Genomic DNA, 16,384 nt, shown 5'->3' on the forward strand with positions numbered 1-16,384 from the left:
AAGCATTGGCATTACTGTCTGAGGGCAGTTCTCGGGTGACATTCTTTGTAATAATGTGCTTCATGATTCCGGGAGCAGACTGTACCTGTTCCACAGCTCAGGGAGTTCCTCACGAAGCTGAGCATTTAGTTCTTCAAACTCATTCTGGGCATTAATAAATTCCTCTTCAGCCTGAAACACGAGGAGTCAAGAATGTAACACTGTTTGTTCACCCAAGACACAGCATGCATCTTTCAACGCACTGTCACTCGGTACCCTCTCTGAGATGCAGAGGGACCTGGGTGTCCTAGTGCATGAATCGCAAAAGGTTAGTATGCAAGTACAGCAAGTCATTAACAAATCTAGTAGAATGTTATCATTTATTGGGAGGGGAATTGATTATAAAAGTAGGGAGGTTATGCTTCAGTTGTACAGAGCACTAGTGAGACCACATCTGGAGTACTGTGTACAGCACTGGTCCCCTTATTTAAGGAAAGATGTAAATGTGTTAGAAGTAGTTCAGAGAAGCTTTACCAGACTAATACCTGGAATGGGTGGGTTGTCTTATGAGGAAAGGTTGGACAGACTAGGCTTGTACCCACTGGAGTTTAGAAGATTAAGAGGCGACTTGATTGAAACCTTTAAGATCCTGAGGGGACTTGACAGGGTGGGTGTGGAGAGGATGTTTCCTCTTGTGGGAGAATCCAGAACTCGGGGTCACTGTTTAAAAATAAGCGGTCGCCCATTTAAAACAGAGACGAGGAGAAATGTTTTCTCTCAGAGGGTCGTGAGTCTTTGGAACACTCCTCCTGAAAAGGAGTTGGAAGCAGAATCTTTGAATATTTTTAAGGCAGAGGTGGATCGATTCTTGGTAAGCAAGGGGGTGATAGGTTAATGGGGGTAGGCGGGATGCAGATTTGAGGTTACTGTCCGATCAGCCATGATCTTATTAAATGGCAGAGCAGGCTCGAGGGGTCAATTGGCCTACTCCTGCTCCTTGTTCATACCTATGTTCACAGCATCAGATGTTACTGACTGCATCTCTACTCTTGTTAATCCAGCTTGCTCATACTGTCGGGTGAAAGGTCATCGACCTGAAACGTTTGCGCTGTTTCTCTCTCCACAGATGCCTGACCTGCTGAGTATTCCTCACATTTTTTGTTTTTATTTCACATTTCCATTGGTGTTCGGGCCATCATGTTTCCATGGTGACTAGAGGCCATGGAAGTCACAAGTTCTGGGAGTGCGGCGGCAGGCTCTAACTGCCGACCAGGGCAAGGCCTAACCCTGCGATCACACCGTCTATGAGTTACCTTAGTGATCTTTGCTTCGTCTTTCTTCTTGGCACTTTGCAGAGATTCAAGGTGGTGTCGACAGCTGTCATAATCCACCATCTTACGCCCTCGCTTAGCAATACGCTTCTGAAGGGTCAAAAACGAATTCAGGTTAAATATTCACCATGGCTCAACATTAAACTCCCTGGGGCATACAGCAGTTGATTGTTTTGTGTTAACCCTTACTGATGAGTTTCTTTCTTAAGGAACGATTTCATTACCACCTTACCACCATCAACAACAACTTGCATTTGTATAGCGTCTTTAACATGATAAAACATCCCAACTTGCTTCACAGGAACATTAAGAAACAAAATTTGACACTGAGCCACATGAGGAGATATTAGGTCAGGTGACCAAACGCTTGGTCAAAGAGGTCAGTTTTAAGGAGTGTCTTAAAGAAGGAAAGTGAGGTAGAGAGGTGGAGAGGGGTAGGGAGGGAATTCCAGAGCTTGGGGCCCAGGCAGCTGAAGGCACGGCTGCCAATGGTGGAGCAATTAGAATTCGGGAATGCACACGAGACCAGAATTAGAGGAGCGCAGAGATCTCAGAGGGTTGCAGGTTTGGAGGAGATTACAGAGATAGGGAGGGGTGAGGTCATGGAGGGATTTGGAAACAAGGATGAGAATTTTAAAGTCAAGGTGTTGCTTGACTGGGAGCCAATGTAGGTCAGTGAGCACAGGGGTGATAGGGGAACGGGACTTGGTGTGAGTTAGGACACGGGCAGCAGAGTTTTGGATGACCTCAAGTTTACAGAGGGTAGAATGTGGGAGAGCAGCCAGGAGTGGGTTGGAATAGTCGAGTCTGGAGGTAACAAAGACATGGATGAGGGTTTCAGCAGCGGATGAGCTGAGACAGGGGCGGAGTTGGGTGATGTTGTGGAGATGAAAATAGGCGGTCTTAATGATGTCATGGATAGGTGGTTGAAAGATTGGCTCGGGTCAAGTAGAACATCAACGTTGTGACTCATTTAGCCCAAGACTGTGACAAGAAAGGGGTGGAGTCAGCAGCGGGGAGTGGAGTTTGTCACGGGGGCCAAAGACAATGGCTTCGGTCTCCCTTATATTTAACTGAAAGAAGCCATGGATCATCCAGAGCTTGATGTCAGATAAGCAACCTGACAATAGAGACAACGGAGAAGGTCAGGAATAGTGGTGGTGAGGCTGAGTCGATGGTTGTCTTTGTACATGAGAAACCTGATGTGCTTTTGGATGATGTAAATATTTATCTAAATATTTATCTATCTAAATATCTATCTAAATATCTATCCGTTTATATAAATATCTAAATACCTACCGATCTATCTCACTATTTAAATATCTAGCTATCTATCCATCCATCCATCCTAACCTACCAAGGACAGGCTCTTTCTGGAAGGAATGAACTGCTTGTCTGGCTGTCTGTAACACATGTATTGTAATGTTTTTACCATGTTTATTTGGTGTGAGGTAATTCATTGGGTGTGAGATTTGTAGATTGAGATCTCCACCCGGGGACATGACCAATATTGACAGATCTGTCTTTTTCAAAGGGCCGATGATGTCACTGTGAACATGTCCCAAGTTGTGACCCACCTTAAATGTTGGAAACTGGCTCAGATATGTCTCCAGTGTCCTCATGGCCTGATCGGACAGCTTCTCCTCATAGTCTGCCCACAGCAGGTCATTATTCTGGAAGAAGAAAAGATTCTTAAATGTGTTAGTTACCATGACAACTGTCGCCTGATTTCCCCTTATTCTGTTATTCTCAGGTCCATTTGCGATTGTAGTGTTATCCTCGCTTGAAGTTTAAAGACATTGGGCATCATTTTGTGGATGGTGTGTGGGTAAGGTCAGCGGGACCGGGAAACAGGCTGGTGCCCGCGATTAGCACCCGGCCGCGATTTCATGCTGGCGTGCCAATTCAGGCCGGCCGAGTGTGAAATGTGGCTCATTGCTGGTCGGGAAGGGCCAAGCGGGGGCGGGGACCTGTCGACCACCAGGTCCAATGGCGACCTGGCGGCCGGTTTAAAAACAGCCCAGGCAGCCCCTGGAAGGCTGCTATGGAAAAGCATCTCTTCTGCGTTGTCTTGATGGAGTCGCATACGGCTGGGGACGCCAGGCGGGAGGGCGGGTCCGGTTGGCGCTCAGCTCCCCACTTTTTGGGTGAGTGCCTCACAGTCCTCCTGGAGAAGGTGGCTCCCAGGAGGGACATCATTGTCCCCAGAGATGGTGGGAGGAGGCCACCGCACCTCACCAAGAGGGTACGGGAGGAGGTGACAGCGCTGGTCAGTAGCCGCGTCGAGGTGCAGCGCTCCTGGGTGCAGTGCCGAAAGCGCTTCAATGACCTGCTGCACTCAGGAAGGGTGAGTACTGTGTGGGTCAGTGTGCAGAAGTGTTAAGGTCTGGCCGTCCCCACCGTAGAGCTCAGGGGTGCTAGAGTCTGATATAATGGCGCTGCAGGTAGAGAGTGAGCTAATCGATGCTCCTTTGTCCATTCAGGAGAAGACAAGCCATAACCAATTGGAGAGGTCACGGACAGGCAGAGGCCCATCCAATCTGCTGCTGCTCACCAGGTTCGAGCAGGATGTCCTGGAGCTGGAGAGCCGGCACACTCCCCATGCAACCGGGCGTGGAGAGGCGGGGGTGCCAGACGAAGGTAAGAGCCCAGTGCACAGAGGTGAGAGTTTCAGATTGTGCAACCATTCTAGTGGAGTCTCTTCATTGATGGGAGCCTCGAACCTGGAGTCCCCATTGATCATTGGAAGACGATGGCGCCATGATGCAGATCCCCATTGTCTCACCAGGGTGCCTGGCATGCACAGTGACAGCGTGAGGACTTTAACTAATGACATGTCCTTCTTCTCCCTTTTAGGTTCACCAACAGGCGTTCACTCTCCGGACCCCGAAGAACCCCCCTGACACCGGAGGACCACCGGGCGACATTTTCACCTGCACCACACCCACTCTCTAAAGCGGGCACCAGCGCAGATAGCAGCACCTCAGTGGGCATTAGATTGGCAGCTAGAACATCGGTGCACAGCGATGAGGGCACTTCACACTCACTTGAAGTTCAGGCAGAGGCAGAGAGTGCCCAGGGCGCTGGCAAAGGCAGATGATGAGCCTCTGGAGTCGTCCATTAGGCAGCAGATGCTGGATGTCCAGCAAGATGTGCGGGAGGATCAGGTGGAGATCCATGAGGGTCTGTGTGCCATGGTCTCCGTTATGGAGGAGTCCATGCGGAGATCAGCACTGCATTAACCCCCATGGCCGAGCGCATTGCCTCCTCCATTGAGAGAGTGGTGACTCTCATGGAGAGACAGCTCCAGGGACAGAATCAGGGGTTCCTGGGGATGCGCTCAGACCTGCAGCCCTCACACAGACACTGACCTCAGCTGGTCAGTGTCAGTGTGGGAGATGGATGAGGCACCCAGTACCCCAGCTCGGTGCCCGTCCATCAATGGTGAGCAGGGAGGTCCAGAGCGACCTCACGTTGGCACACGAGCTGCCTGTCATCTCTGTGGGCTCCTCTCAGGGCGCTCCGGACGAGGGCAGCAGCTCCTCCGCCCCTCTGCCAGTGACCGTGGCATCTGATGAGGCTGCGATGAGTGGGGAGATGCCAGCCATGGCACTGGCCGCTCTCTCCCAGGCGGGGCCAGCACAGGCTCCACTGGCCAGAGGACGACCACCAAGGTCATCAAGGCCAACAGGACACAGTCAGCAGCTGTCTCCAATGTCGGTGCCAGCGAGAGGGGGGCACCAAGACACAGCACCCGGAAACGTAAGTTTAAGGCACCATGAGCACGGGAGGGGCAGTTCACGGGTGATTTTCTGTTCATTTATGTTTGGTTTATACGTCTGCTGGTGTGGACATCAACACCAATAATGGTAATGTCATTATGCTTTCAATGTGACAATAACATTAAGTTTGCTTTGGTTCTTATGGCCTGAGTATGCTTCACCTTTTTTCTCTCTGGTTCAGGGTACGCCAGTCTGTAATGCTGCATGTGAGGGGCTGGATACTTTATTGCACAGGCACTGAGTGTTCTTTGGGTGCAAATGAAAGGGTCATTTCAGATACCCGGGATGGAGACAGCAGCCCTGGTGTGAGGTGGAAGCAGATCTTTGGGTATTTTAGCTGAAGGAGTGTTGGATCAGGGCCTCCCTGCATCCCTGGAGGTTACCGAGGTCTGCCTCCACACCCTCAGCATTCTCCTCACCGAGCTCCTCTTCTGATCCACAACTGGACTCATCCTCTGGGGCCTGTGCAGCTGCATCAAGATCCTCTTCCTCCAGTGGGAACCCCCTTGCCAGTGCCAGATAGTGGAGAGTGCAGCAGGCAACCACTATCAGTGATACCCACTCAGGGGGGTATTATAGTGCTCTCCCTGAACGGCCCAGGCATCAGAAGCGCATCTTGAGAAGACCTATGGTCCTCTCTATCACTGCCCTTGTGGTGCCATGGCTCCTATTGTACCGCTGCTCAGCTTCTGTTCTTGGATGGTGGAGAGGTGTCATGAGCCACCTTCTGAGGGGATAGCCCTTGTCACCCAGCAGCCATCCATCCAGCCGGGCTGGAGCACTGAAGAGCCCCGGCACCTGGGAGTGTCTGAGGATGTAAGCGTCGTGGGAGCTGCCTGGGTACCTTGCACAGACTTGTAGAATCTGCATCCTGTGGTCACACACTATCCACACGTTCATGGAGTGGAAGCCCTTCCTGTTGACGAAGGCACCGGGCTCACCCGCTGGCGCCTTGATGGCCACACGTGTACAGTCTATAGCACCCTGGACACAGGGGAAGCCAGCAATCGTTGCAAAGCCTCTGGCTCGCTCTGCCTGGCTGGCCTCGTCTGTACAGTAAAGAATTAAGTTCAGTACCTGCCTGAACAGAACATCTGTCACCAGCTTGACACAACTGTGAACAGCTGATTGGGAGACTCCACACAGATCCCCCACTGACCCCTGGAAAGAGCCGGAGGTATAGAAGCTGAGGGCCACTGTGACCTTCAGAGCCACTGGCATGCGGTGTCCACCCACACAGTCGGAGCTGATCTCAGGGCCGATCATCTGAAAGATGGAGGTCACTGTCTCCCTGGAGAGACGGAGCCTCCTTCAGCATTGCACCTCAGACATTGAGATAGCTGCATCGCTGCCTGTAAACCCTGGCAGCAGGATAGTGGCGTCTTCTGCGGCCCCTTTCACCTTGGACTACCCACTGGCCCTGCGCCCCTTGTGCCTGCGCCTCTCCTCCCACAGGTCCCTCCCCTGGGAGCTGCATTGGGACACCCGGCCTCCTCTCCCTTCTGCCCCTCTCTTCCTCCTCAGAGGAGGTGTGTCCTGCAGAGACCACAATCCCCATTCCCAGGGTAAGGGAAGGCTGTCTGATACCTGGAAGGGTCCACACAGTCTGAATCCTCCGGGGGCCTGGCAGACAGCAATGAGGCCTGAACTGAGGCCTGGAAATGCTAAGAATGAAGCCCCGAACAGAGATGAAGCTGCCAAGTACCAATAAGCAACGACCTGCAAACTATCTCCTAAACTCCTCACTGCTCACACTGGTAATGCTGCTGACCCTTTCTCACCCTGTACTAGGGTGAGGTTTGTGTAAATGTCGGCTGGTCGCCTGCCCATTTTGCCCGTGCGACAAGCAGAAAATCGCACAGACAACGAAAAATCACCGTCAATTGGCTTTTTCATGGCCTTAACTGGCATCTTAATCAATGGCGGGCGCGGCTCCAGCACCTGCACGCCGAGTGAAATATCGCGCGATGATGTCAAGACGCTCACTCAAAGTCATCGCGCGATATTTTACGCCCGATCGGGTCGGGCACGCGCCAGCCCGCAGGACGCAAAATTCTGCCCGTTGCTTTTCTCTTGTTCTGTGTACATTTGCCTGTAGCTTGGATTGTCCAATCAGTTCACACTCCTGACACAACCATCATTGCCAGGGTCAGAGAGAGATTAATATCAATACAGAATCTCTACTGTTCTAAAGAAGATAGGAGAGCTGACAGCAGAAGGCAATCAGCACACAAATGCAGGCACAAAGAGAAAGCAGCCAGGGATAGGAATAGGAATGTAGGGTTATTAACATCACAGGGCTCAATTCACAGAATCATACAGTGCAGAAGAGGCCCTTCGGCCCATCGAACCTGCACCGACACGTGAGAAACACCTGACCTACCTACCTAATCCCATTTACCAGCACTTGGCCCATAGCCTTGAATGTTATGACGTGCCAAGTGCTCATCCAGGTACTTTTTAAAGGATGTGAGGCAACCCGCCTCCACCAGCCTCCCAGGCAGCGCATTCCAGACCGTCACCACCCTCTGGGTAAAAAAGTTTTTTCTCACACCCCCCCTAAACCTCTTGCCCCTCACCAATTCCAGACTTCTAATTGGGAACTCCCTACTTACGGGTTTTAAAAGGTCTACAGCAGCTCGAAGGGGAAGGCTTCACCCTTACCATGACTGTTCAGGGAAAGAACATCTAAGATTGTCAAATATCTGCTAGGTGTAGCAGTGAGCTCCCAGGTTCACCATTGTGGGCAAAGGGAAACCTGCTGGGGAATAAGACAAAAGAGGGCAAATCTTTCTGGATCGCTCAAGACAGAGGCCCTAAAGGCAGTCTGTAGTTCCTGCACGGACAGCTCGGGTTTTCACCTTCGAGGTAAGAATCGCGGGCCGGGAGATTTCCCGGCGTCCCGAGCCCAGCTCCTGCCCAGCAGCGCCTGCCACGCTATTTTCATGGCAGGGTGAGAGAGAGGTGCTTGGGTCAGGGCTGCCACCCCCCAGAAGGCAGGCGGGTGCTGAGGCGGGCAAGTTAGAAGGTCCACCTTCATTCACGGGGACACCAGCCCAGTTCTGTACATGAGTGTTAGGCATCCTAGACCTCACCCCTTACCACCTCACCCCTAGCCCACTCCCCAGCCACCCTCATGCCCTCTCACATCCCCCATGCAACTTCATACAACCCATGCCCCCTCATATCCTTCCATATCCCCTCCATATCCCCTTATATCCCCCCATGGCCACTTACCCAGTATGCACTATGGACAGAATTCATGAGCCCCATAATAACTTTGGGAATCCTTTAAGATGCTCGTGAAACTGTCAGAGTAAACAAACAGCCATTCAAAAACCTCTTCAATAAACGTTAATCTTCTTAAGAACTGCTAAAACTGTCAATCAAACACACAGCCGTTCAAAGTCCACTTGACAAAAAACTTAATCCTTAAGTGCACATAAAACTGTCAAAATAAACAAACAGCCTTTCATAAACCTATTCAAACTTACATAATCCCATTAACTATTCATTAAACTGTCACTCAAAATAAAGCTCACAGTCCCCTTGACAGCTGTATCAACAACTCCTGCTGAGCTAAATCGATTAGTCAGTTTTGAAACCCAGCCAAGTATTAATAATGAGATTCCATTGGACAGATTTGTCATTAACATAATTTGTCATTAATGTGATTTGCCAATAACATTGTCATTATTACATTAATGCCTTTTGAAGTGTTGGAACAGATGGCCATCTGGTGTACTGTTTCAAAGGCTCAACAGATGGCTGGGCCATCAATCAAAGGAGGCAGCCATCGGTTGAGCTAATTCAAAGGCTCAACAGGTGGCTGGACTTCAATCAAAGAAAATATCAAATCACAGGGGAAAATTGACATGTTAAAATCTTAATCTAAATACTGTTAAATGCATAAGAGCACTTTATCAACTGGGTAAAGTACTCTAATGCACCTGGACACACAAAGAGTGGTAGAAGTTTGTAACTCTCTCATGCAAATTGATGCTAGGTCAAATGTTAATTTTAAATCTGATATTGTTAGATTCTTGTTAACCACAGGTATTAAGGGATCTGGGGCAAAGGCAGGTATATGGAGTTAGGTCGCAGATCAGCCATGAGCTCAATGTGTGATGAAACAGGCTGGAAGCCTCCTCCTGCTCCTATGTTCATAAGAAACAGTAGATTAGGGTTAGGAGTTCAAGCACCACACACTGGCACCAAGAAGAAGCACGGTGATGAGATACAGGAAGATGACACAGGTAGAAATAAAACAATGACTGCGCTGAAGTTCTCATGGAGGCCGACATTGAGGGTGATTTGAATGAACAGTGGGATGAGTGTGGTCTATGGCAGATGGAAAATTGTCCGACCTACCGGACTGAGCTGTGAAGCTCAGGAGATTGATTATACCTCACAGGCCTTGCCCCCTGAACCTGGTAGAGTGCATTAATTGGCCAATGGGCAGGAGGGAGATTGCAGAGGACAGGAGGCCGCTGGTGGGAATCCAATTGAGCGCACCCTGTCACTGAGGTAAATGTTTGGGTGGTGATCTGGACAGTCAGAAGGGGAGAGTATCCTGGGCAGGAGAGGCCCAGCTTTCCTTATGGGGCCTGGAGACAGCTCACTCCTCCACCTGGAGGGCAAGGAAACTACAAGGAACTCATGGTCCCGGCCCGCTTCTCTCACCTCCTCTTCCTGACAAGTTTGGCCTGGTAGGGTTACCACGGCAACCTGCCACGCAGGTAGAGTTTCCAACTCTCCCAGTTTGCCCTGGGGTCTTCAGGACACTGTTATGAGCAAAATCCCAGGAGAAAAATCAGAGCGAGGATTTTTAAAAAAAACTGTGTGTATTGTTTCCATTTTGTTTACCGGTTGTAAAAATATTGGGAAAAGGATAAAGTTGTTTCACTGGGCGGGGCATCATGTGAGGAAAGCTCCAGGAATATGGCCAACCAGAGTTGGTAACCCTTCACCTCAGGTGGAGTCTGGGCCTTCTTTGCAGATTTGCAGTTGCTGGGAAATGTCTGGTTCCTAAGGGGAGATCAAGGTCAGGAAACAAAAACAGCAGAATATGACTGGCTTTATTTCTCTTCCTCTTTAAAAAAAAATACTTCTGGTATGGTTCAGCGTAGCCTCTGGCCTAATGATCGCTAAGCATGTCAGGGTGGCTACCTAAGTGCCAGAGCTAACCCATCATGCTTTGTGTTTTCGAAATGTTGCTTAATTTTCTCTTTATATTTTTAAAGGTATCATCGAGCAGCCTTCTTCCAAGCAAGGGTTTAAAAACTTGCTGTGGTGTTCTTGCTAAACTGGATCAGTGAGTTGGCGCAAATCTTTCACACGTTTCCAAAGAAGGCAGCCCCTGTTGCATGGTCCCACCATAAGGCGCAGAAAGTGGAAGAGAGAGCAGAGGCCAGCACGACACATGTCACTCACCTCTACGATGGGGTGCAGTTCATCCTTCCCCTCCCAATCGGGCTCATAAACCTCCTGCAGAGTTAGGGAAAGCCGCTTTGATGTCTCATGCATTGCTGGGGAAAGTGGAGAAACAGAGGTGACTCAGTTCCACCCAGACCAGGTAACACTATTAAAGGGAAATAAAGCTGGAAGGGTAAAGGCGCTCATTAGACCCCCAGTCCCGGGGGAGATCGATGACACCTGACCACATGCCCACCTTCACTTCAGTGCAGAGTCAAACTAAATGGGGTGTGAAGCAGTCAGGTGACACGTCCCGTTATTCTCTCACTGGGTGATTTTCATTAAGCTCTCCTGAGGGACCGGGGAGAAAATTGAGCCACATAGAACGACAAGAATGGCACAAAAGAAAACTTGAGAGAAGATGAGAAAGTGTTACTGTTCAGGACCAAGAGGACAGAATCACCGCACAGGGAGAGAGAAAGCTGTCAGAGAGTTCAGCGATGCTCCATACCTCTCACAGCATTCAGGTACGCTTTCAGGTCCTTATGGAGCTTGTTCCCATCAGCCTGTAACAAGAAAGGTAAAATTCAGCTTCGCATTATACTCTCGCCCCTTCCTCTCACACAGAGACTTCATCCCCAGTACAGAGGCCTCGACCATGGGATTCAGTATATAACCCCGTGCTGTACTTGTCCTGGGAGTGTTTGATGGGGACAGTGTAGAGGGAACTTTACTCTGTATCTAACCCCGTGCTGTACCTGTCCTGGGAGTGTTTGATGGGGACAGTGTAGAGGGAACTTTACTCTGTATCTAACCCCGTGCTGTACCTGTCCTGGGAGTGTTTGATGGGGACAGTGTAGAGGGAGCTTTACTCTGTATCTAACCCCGTGCTGTACCTGTCCTGGGAGTGTTTGATGGGGACAGTGTAGAGGGAGCTTTACTCTGTATCTAACCCCGTGCTGTACCTGTCCTGGGAGTGTTTGATGGGGACAGTGTAGAGGGAGCTTTACTCTGTATCTAACCCCGTGCTGTACCTGTCCTGGGAGTGTTTGATGGGGACAGTGTCGAGGGAGATTTACTCTGTATCTAACCCCGTGCTGTACCTGTCCTGGGAGTGTTTGATGGGGACAGTGTAGAGGGAACTTTACTCTGTATCTAACCCCGTGCTGTACCTGTCCTGGGAGTGTTTGATGGGGACAGTGTAGAGGGAGCTTTACTCTGTATCTAACCCCGTGCTGTACCTGCCCTGGGAGTGTTTGATGGGGACAGTGTAGAGGGAGTTTTACTCTGTATATAATCCTGTGCTCTACCTGTCCTGGGAGTGTTTGATGGGGACGGTGTAGAGGGAGCTTTACTCTGTATTTAACCCCGTGCTGTACCTGTCCTGGGAGTGTTTGATGGGGACAGTGTCGAGGGAGATTTACTCAGTATCTAACGCCATGCTGTACCTGTCCTGGGAGTGTTTGATGGGGACAGTGTAGAGGGAGCTTTACTCTGTATCTAACCCCGTGCTGTACCTGTCCTGGGAGTGTTTGATGGGGACAGTGTAGAGGGAGCTTTACTCTGTATCTAACCCCGTGCTGTACCTGCCCTGGGAGTGTTTGATGGGGACAGTGTAGAGGGAGTTTTACTCTGTATATAATCCTGTGCTCTACCTGTCCTGGGAGTGTTTGATGGGGACGGTGTAGAGGGAGCTTTACTCTGTATTTAACCCCGTGCTGTACCTGTCCTGGGAGTGTTTGATGGGGACAGTGTCGAGGGAGATTTACTCAGTATCTAACGCCATGCTGTACCTGCCCTGGGAGTGTTTGATGGGGACAGTGTAGAGGGAGCTTTACTCTGTATCTAACCCTGTGCTGTACCTGTCCTGGGAGTGTTTGATGGGGACAATGTAGAGGGAGCTTTACTCTGTATCTAACCCCGTGCTGTACCTGTCCTGGGAGCGTTCAAGCGGAAGTTGTTGAGGGAGTTTTCCTCTGTATGTACTATGTGCTCTACCTGCCCTGATGCTCCTACTGACCCTGCAACATTCGTGTTGATAGGAGTCGTGACATTGAAGAGCACAGTATTCTGATCTCCTTGAACTGGGCGTGGTCATTAGCCATCGTAGTGGGAACACTGGGACAGTTACACATAAGCTGTGCACACACAGGATGGCCGGAAAGGCTCCAGTTAATCACTGGGAAATTGCAAGTTATTTTTAGTGAATACAAATGCCTGGAGCCAAGCAAAAGCCTTCTCGTTTGTTGAATTTAAGGTGATTAGTCTGTTTAGGGAATCAGCGTAAATGTCACTGACTATTTCCCCGAGTCCCCCTTGTATATGGTCGTACCGTTATACTGAGTTCCAAGAGAAGCTTATTGAATAGAGCCTGTTTTACAGAACCGGCTGTCTCAGCATTGAGCAGCCCTCTGGTTTTACACCAATAGAGCATGACCTCCGAATCTTACAACTTGATGGGCAAGGGCAGCAGACACATGGGAACACCAGCACCTGGAAGTTCCCCTCCAAGTCACTCACCATCCTGATTTGGAAATATATCACCGTTCCATTACTGTCGCTGGGTCAAAATCCTGGAGCTCCCTCCCTAACAGCACTGTGGGTGTACCTACACCACATGGACTGCAGCGGTTCAAGAAGGCAGCTCACCACCACCTTCTCAAGGGGCAATTAGGGATGGGCAATAAATGCTGGCCCAGCCAGCGACACCCACATCCTGTGGATGAATAAATAAAAAGTGTTGAGGGACTGTAGGCCACCAAGCAAAACCAGAGGGGAAGTGATGCGGTTTGGAGCATGAAGCATTTCCTGTTGTTGCAACCTCCTTATCTGACACTGAGTTGAGATCTCAGCTTTTGCTATCTTTCCGCTTTGGTGCAGAGAGGAAATCTTTGATCTGCTCTTCACTAGCTTTCACCGGCTTATCTCTGTGAAATCATGCTGCAGCAGCCTGTTCTTTCTTTGGACTGTGTGCTGGTGATGGGGCACAGGGCTCACACTGGGATTTTCCCTGTGGCAGAAGGTATATGTTCAAACTCAGATCCAACCTCTGGACTGTACCCTTGGGAGAGCAGCATTGAATGTATTGCTAACTGTGGAGCACGAAGGCTCAGACCCAGAGCTGTTTGACTTCATTCCACAGACTGTAGTATTGAAGTTTGCTGAAGGCCAGACTCACTTGCTCCTTTTTGTTGGAGGCCTTGACTCATTGCTTCAGCCCAATGCTGGTCTCTCAGCTTTTCAGTTATTGGGCGCTTGTTTCTGCCGACTAATTTTGGTGAATTTAAAAATAAAGACAGTTCAGTACCCCTCGCTTCATGCCAGGATGATGCCTAGTGACAAGTGTCTTGCAGTACAGTTATTGCATTATAGCTTTGCAAACAAATGGCAAGAGCTTTCCATTGAATCATAACACAGTACAGCACAGAAGGAGGCCCTTCAGCCCATCGAGTCCACCCCAGTTCTTTAAGAGCAATCCAGTCAGTCCACATCTCCCACTCTTTCCCCATATCCCTGCCATTTTGTTCTCCTTCGACTATTTATCCAATTCCCTTTTGAACGCGACCATTGAATCTGTATCCAGCAACCAATGAGGCAGTGCATTCCAATGCTAACTGCTCATTGCACAAAAGAGTCTTTTCACATGATCAAACTCTTGTCCCCTTCCTCCCCCCACCCATTTTTCTCATGCTGACAGGGGCCTTTAAGAATATTTGGCCAACGCAAGGCCAGGACACTAGGCGCAGGGTCATGTTGAGTTTGAGCCCAATCTCCAATACACATCACCTCAAAGTGGAGCGACTGACATCTGTCCCTGACAGCAGCTCTTGGTGCCAGGGCAAAGCAGGGTATCCCAGTGACACCGCAAACTGCTGCCCAGCAGTGCCCGACGTGGGACTGTGGAATCATTTTACAGCACTGAATGAGCCCATTCGGCCCACTGTGTCTGTCCCAGCTACCTGCTCCCTTTAATAACCTGAAAACTTTACTCAACTTTAATCACTCCTTAACCTTCTGGATTCCAGGAGCCCAGTTTGTATAATGTCCTCTCATAATATAAACCTTCGAGTCCAGTTATCATTTTAATAAATCCCCACTGCACTCCCTCCCAGGCCAATCTATCCTTCCTAAGGTGTAGTGTCCAGAGCTGCCCAAAGCACTCCAGGTGTGGGCTGAGTCATGACTTCCATCCCTTTGTATTCTACTCCTCTCCATATAAAGACAAGCATTCCATTTGCCTTGTTTGCTTATTTTATGTACCTGTTCATGACATGATCTGAGTATCGAGATACCGACCCCCGCCCTCCACAAGAAGTCAGGATTTTAGATTTCCGCCGTTTCTAGCTATTTATAATTTAGGAAGTATTCTGTTCTATCCTTTTTAGGTCCAAAGAGGATTACCTCACATGCGCCACAGTTTCGTCCATTCAAGAAATCCACCGATACAGCCTTTGTCATTTCTATCTACCCTGCTGACAATGCCACCTAGTTTTGTGCCTTGGGAAAATTTGGATATGTGGCTTTCTATCCCATCATCTAAGTCATTAATAAATTCAGAGAATGGTTGAGGTTCTAAAACAGATCATTGTAGGACACTACTACTCAAATCCTGGTAATTAGAGTCCCGACTCTCTGACTCCTGCCGCTCGGCCAATTTCTTATCCAGCTCAATAATTTGCCTTCAACCCCATTGGCTTTAACTTTATCTATCCGCTCTTGTGAGGGATTTTATCAAACACCTTCTGCAAGTCCATATAAATAACACCCATAGACATTTCCCTGTCCAATACTTTAGTCTCCTCAATTAGGCTCGTCAGGTATGACCTACCCTTTACAAATCCATGCTGGCTCTCTGATCCACTGAAAGTTTACAAGGAGCTCAGTCACCTTAACCGTATTTACAGACTCTAGTAGTTTCCTACAAATGTTCAGCTAACTTGTCTATATTTCCTGCTTTCTCTCTGTCACCTTTTGTAAATAGCAGAGTGCCATGCACAATTTCCCAATCTAAGCTGAATGAAGAGAACTTTGGAAGATTCTAGTTAGAGCATCTGCAACATAAGCACATCCTGGGATGTAAACCATCTGCTCCTGGGGATCTGTCATGGTTTTAGTGCTGTTATTTCCTCTATTATAGTGGTCTTGCTTACGCTGATTTTATTCAGTGTCTGTCCTTGATTCAATAAGTTTTCTTGGGATGTCCACATGCTGACCACTTCCTCTACTTCAGATTCTGACACAAAGTAGTTATTCAAAAGCAATCCAGCCAGTCCCATTGCCCCGCTCTATCCCCGTAGCCCTGCCAGTTTATCTCCCACAAGTTCCTGTCCAATTTCCTTTTGAAATCATTCATCATCTCTGCTTCCACCACCCTCATAGGCAGCAAGTTCCAGGTCATCACCACTCACTTTGGAAGACAGTGTACCTCATATTCCTCCTGTATCTCTTGCCCAAAACCTTAAATCTCTGTCCCCTAGTCCTTGTACAATCAGCTAATGGGAAACAGCTTTTCTTTATCTACATTATCCAAGCCTGTCACAATCGTGTACATCTCGATTAAATCTCTCCTCAATCTCCTTTGCTCCAAGGAGAACAACCCCAGCTTCTCCAACCTAACCTTGGAGCTAAAATCCCCCATCCCTGGAACCATTCTGGTAAATCTCCTCTGCACCGTCTCAAGGACCCTCACACCCTTCCTAAAGTGTGGGGACCAGAACTGGACACAATACTCTAATTGTCCCCTAACCAACATTTTACACAGGTTCAGCATAACTTCCCTGCTTTTGTACTCAATGCCTCTATTTATGAACCTCAAGACTCCACATGCTTTGCTAAACATTCTCTCAATATATCCTACCACCTTCAAAGATCTGTGCA

General features: G+C 49.1%; 1 protein-coding gene across 3 annotated transcripts in view; it reads right to left on the minus strand.

Annotated features, from left to right (window-relative positions):
* Positions 1–16,384, minus strand: part of LOC144672587 (uncharacterized) — a 102,141-nt gene that overhangs the window by 21,830 nt on the left and 63,927 nt on the right. For 2 of the 3 annotated variants that reach the window (XM_078534408.1, XM_078534407.1), the window contains 5 exons: positions 11,019–11,073; positions 10,526–10,620; positions 2,888–2,983; positions 1,293–1,400; positions 86–171 (listed from right to left, as the gene is read on the minus strand). In XM_078534408.1, the coding sequence (XP_078390534.1) occupies positions 86–171; positions 1,293–1,400; positions 2,888–2,983; positions 10,526–10,620; positions 11,019–11,073 (440 nt within the window). The remainder of the gene's footprint in view (positions 1–85; positions 172–1,292; positions 1,401–2,887; positions 2,984–10,525; positions 10,621–11,018; positions 11,074–16,384) is intronic. The other variant, XM_078534409.1, reaches the window with a different exon arrangement.

The sequence above is a fragment of the Cetorhinus maximus genome, chromosome X (assembly GCF_964194155.1).
Source record: "Cetorhinus maximus chromosome X, sCetMax3.hap1.1, whole genome shotgun sequence".
Taxonomy (NCBI): domain Eukaryota; kingdom Metazoa; phylum Chordata; class Chondrichthyes; order Lamniformes; family Cetorhinidae; genus Cetorhinus; species Cetorhinus maximus.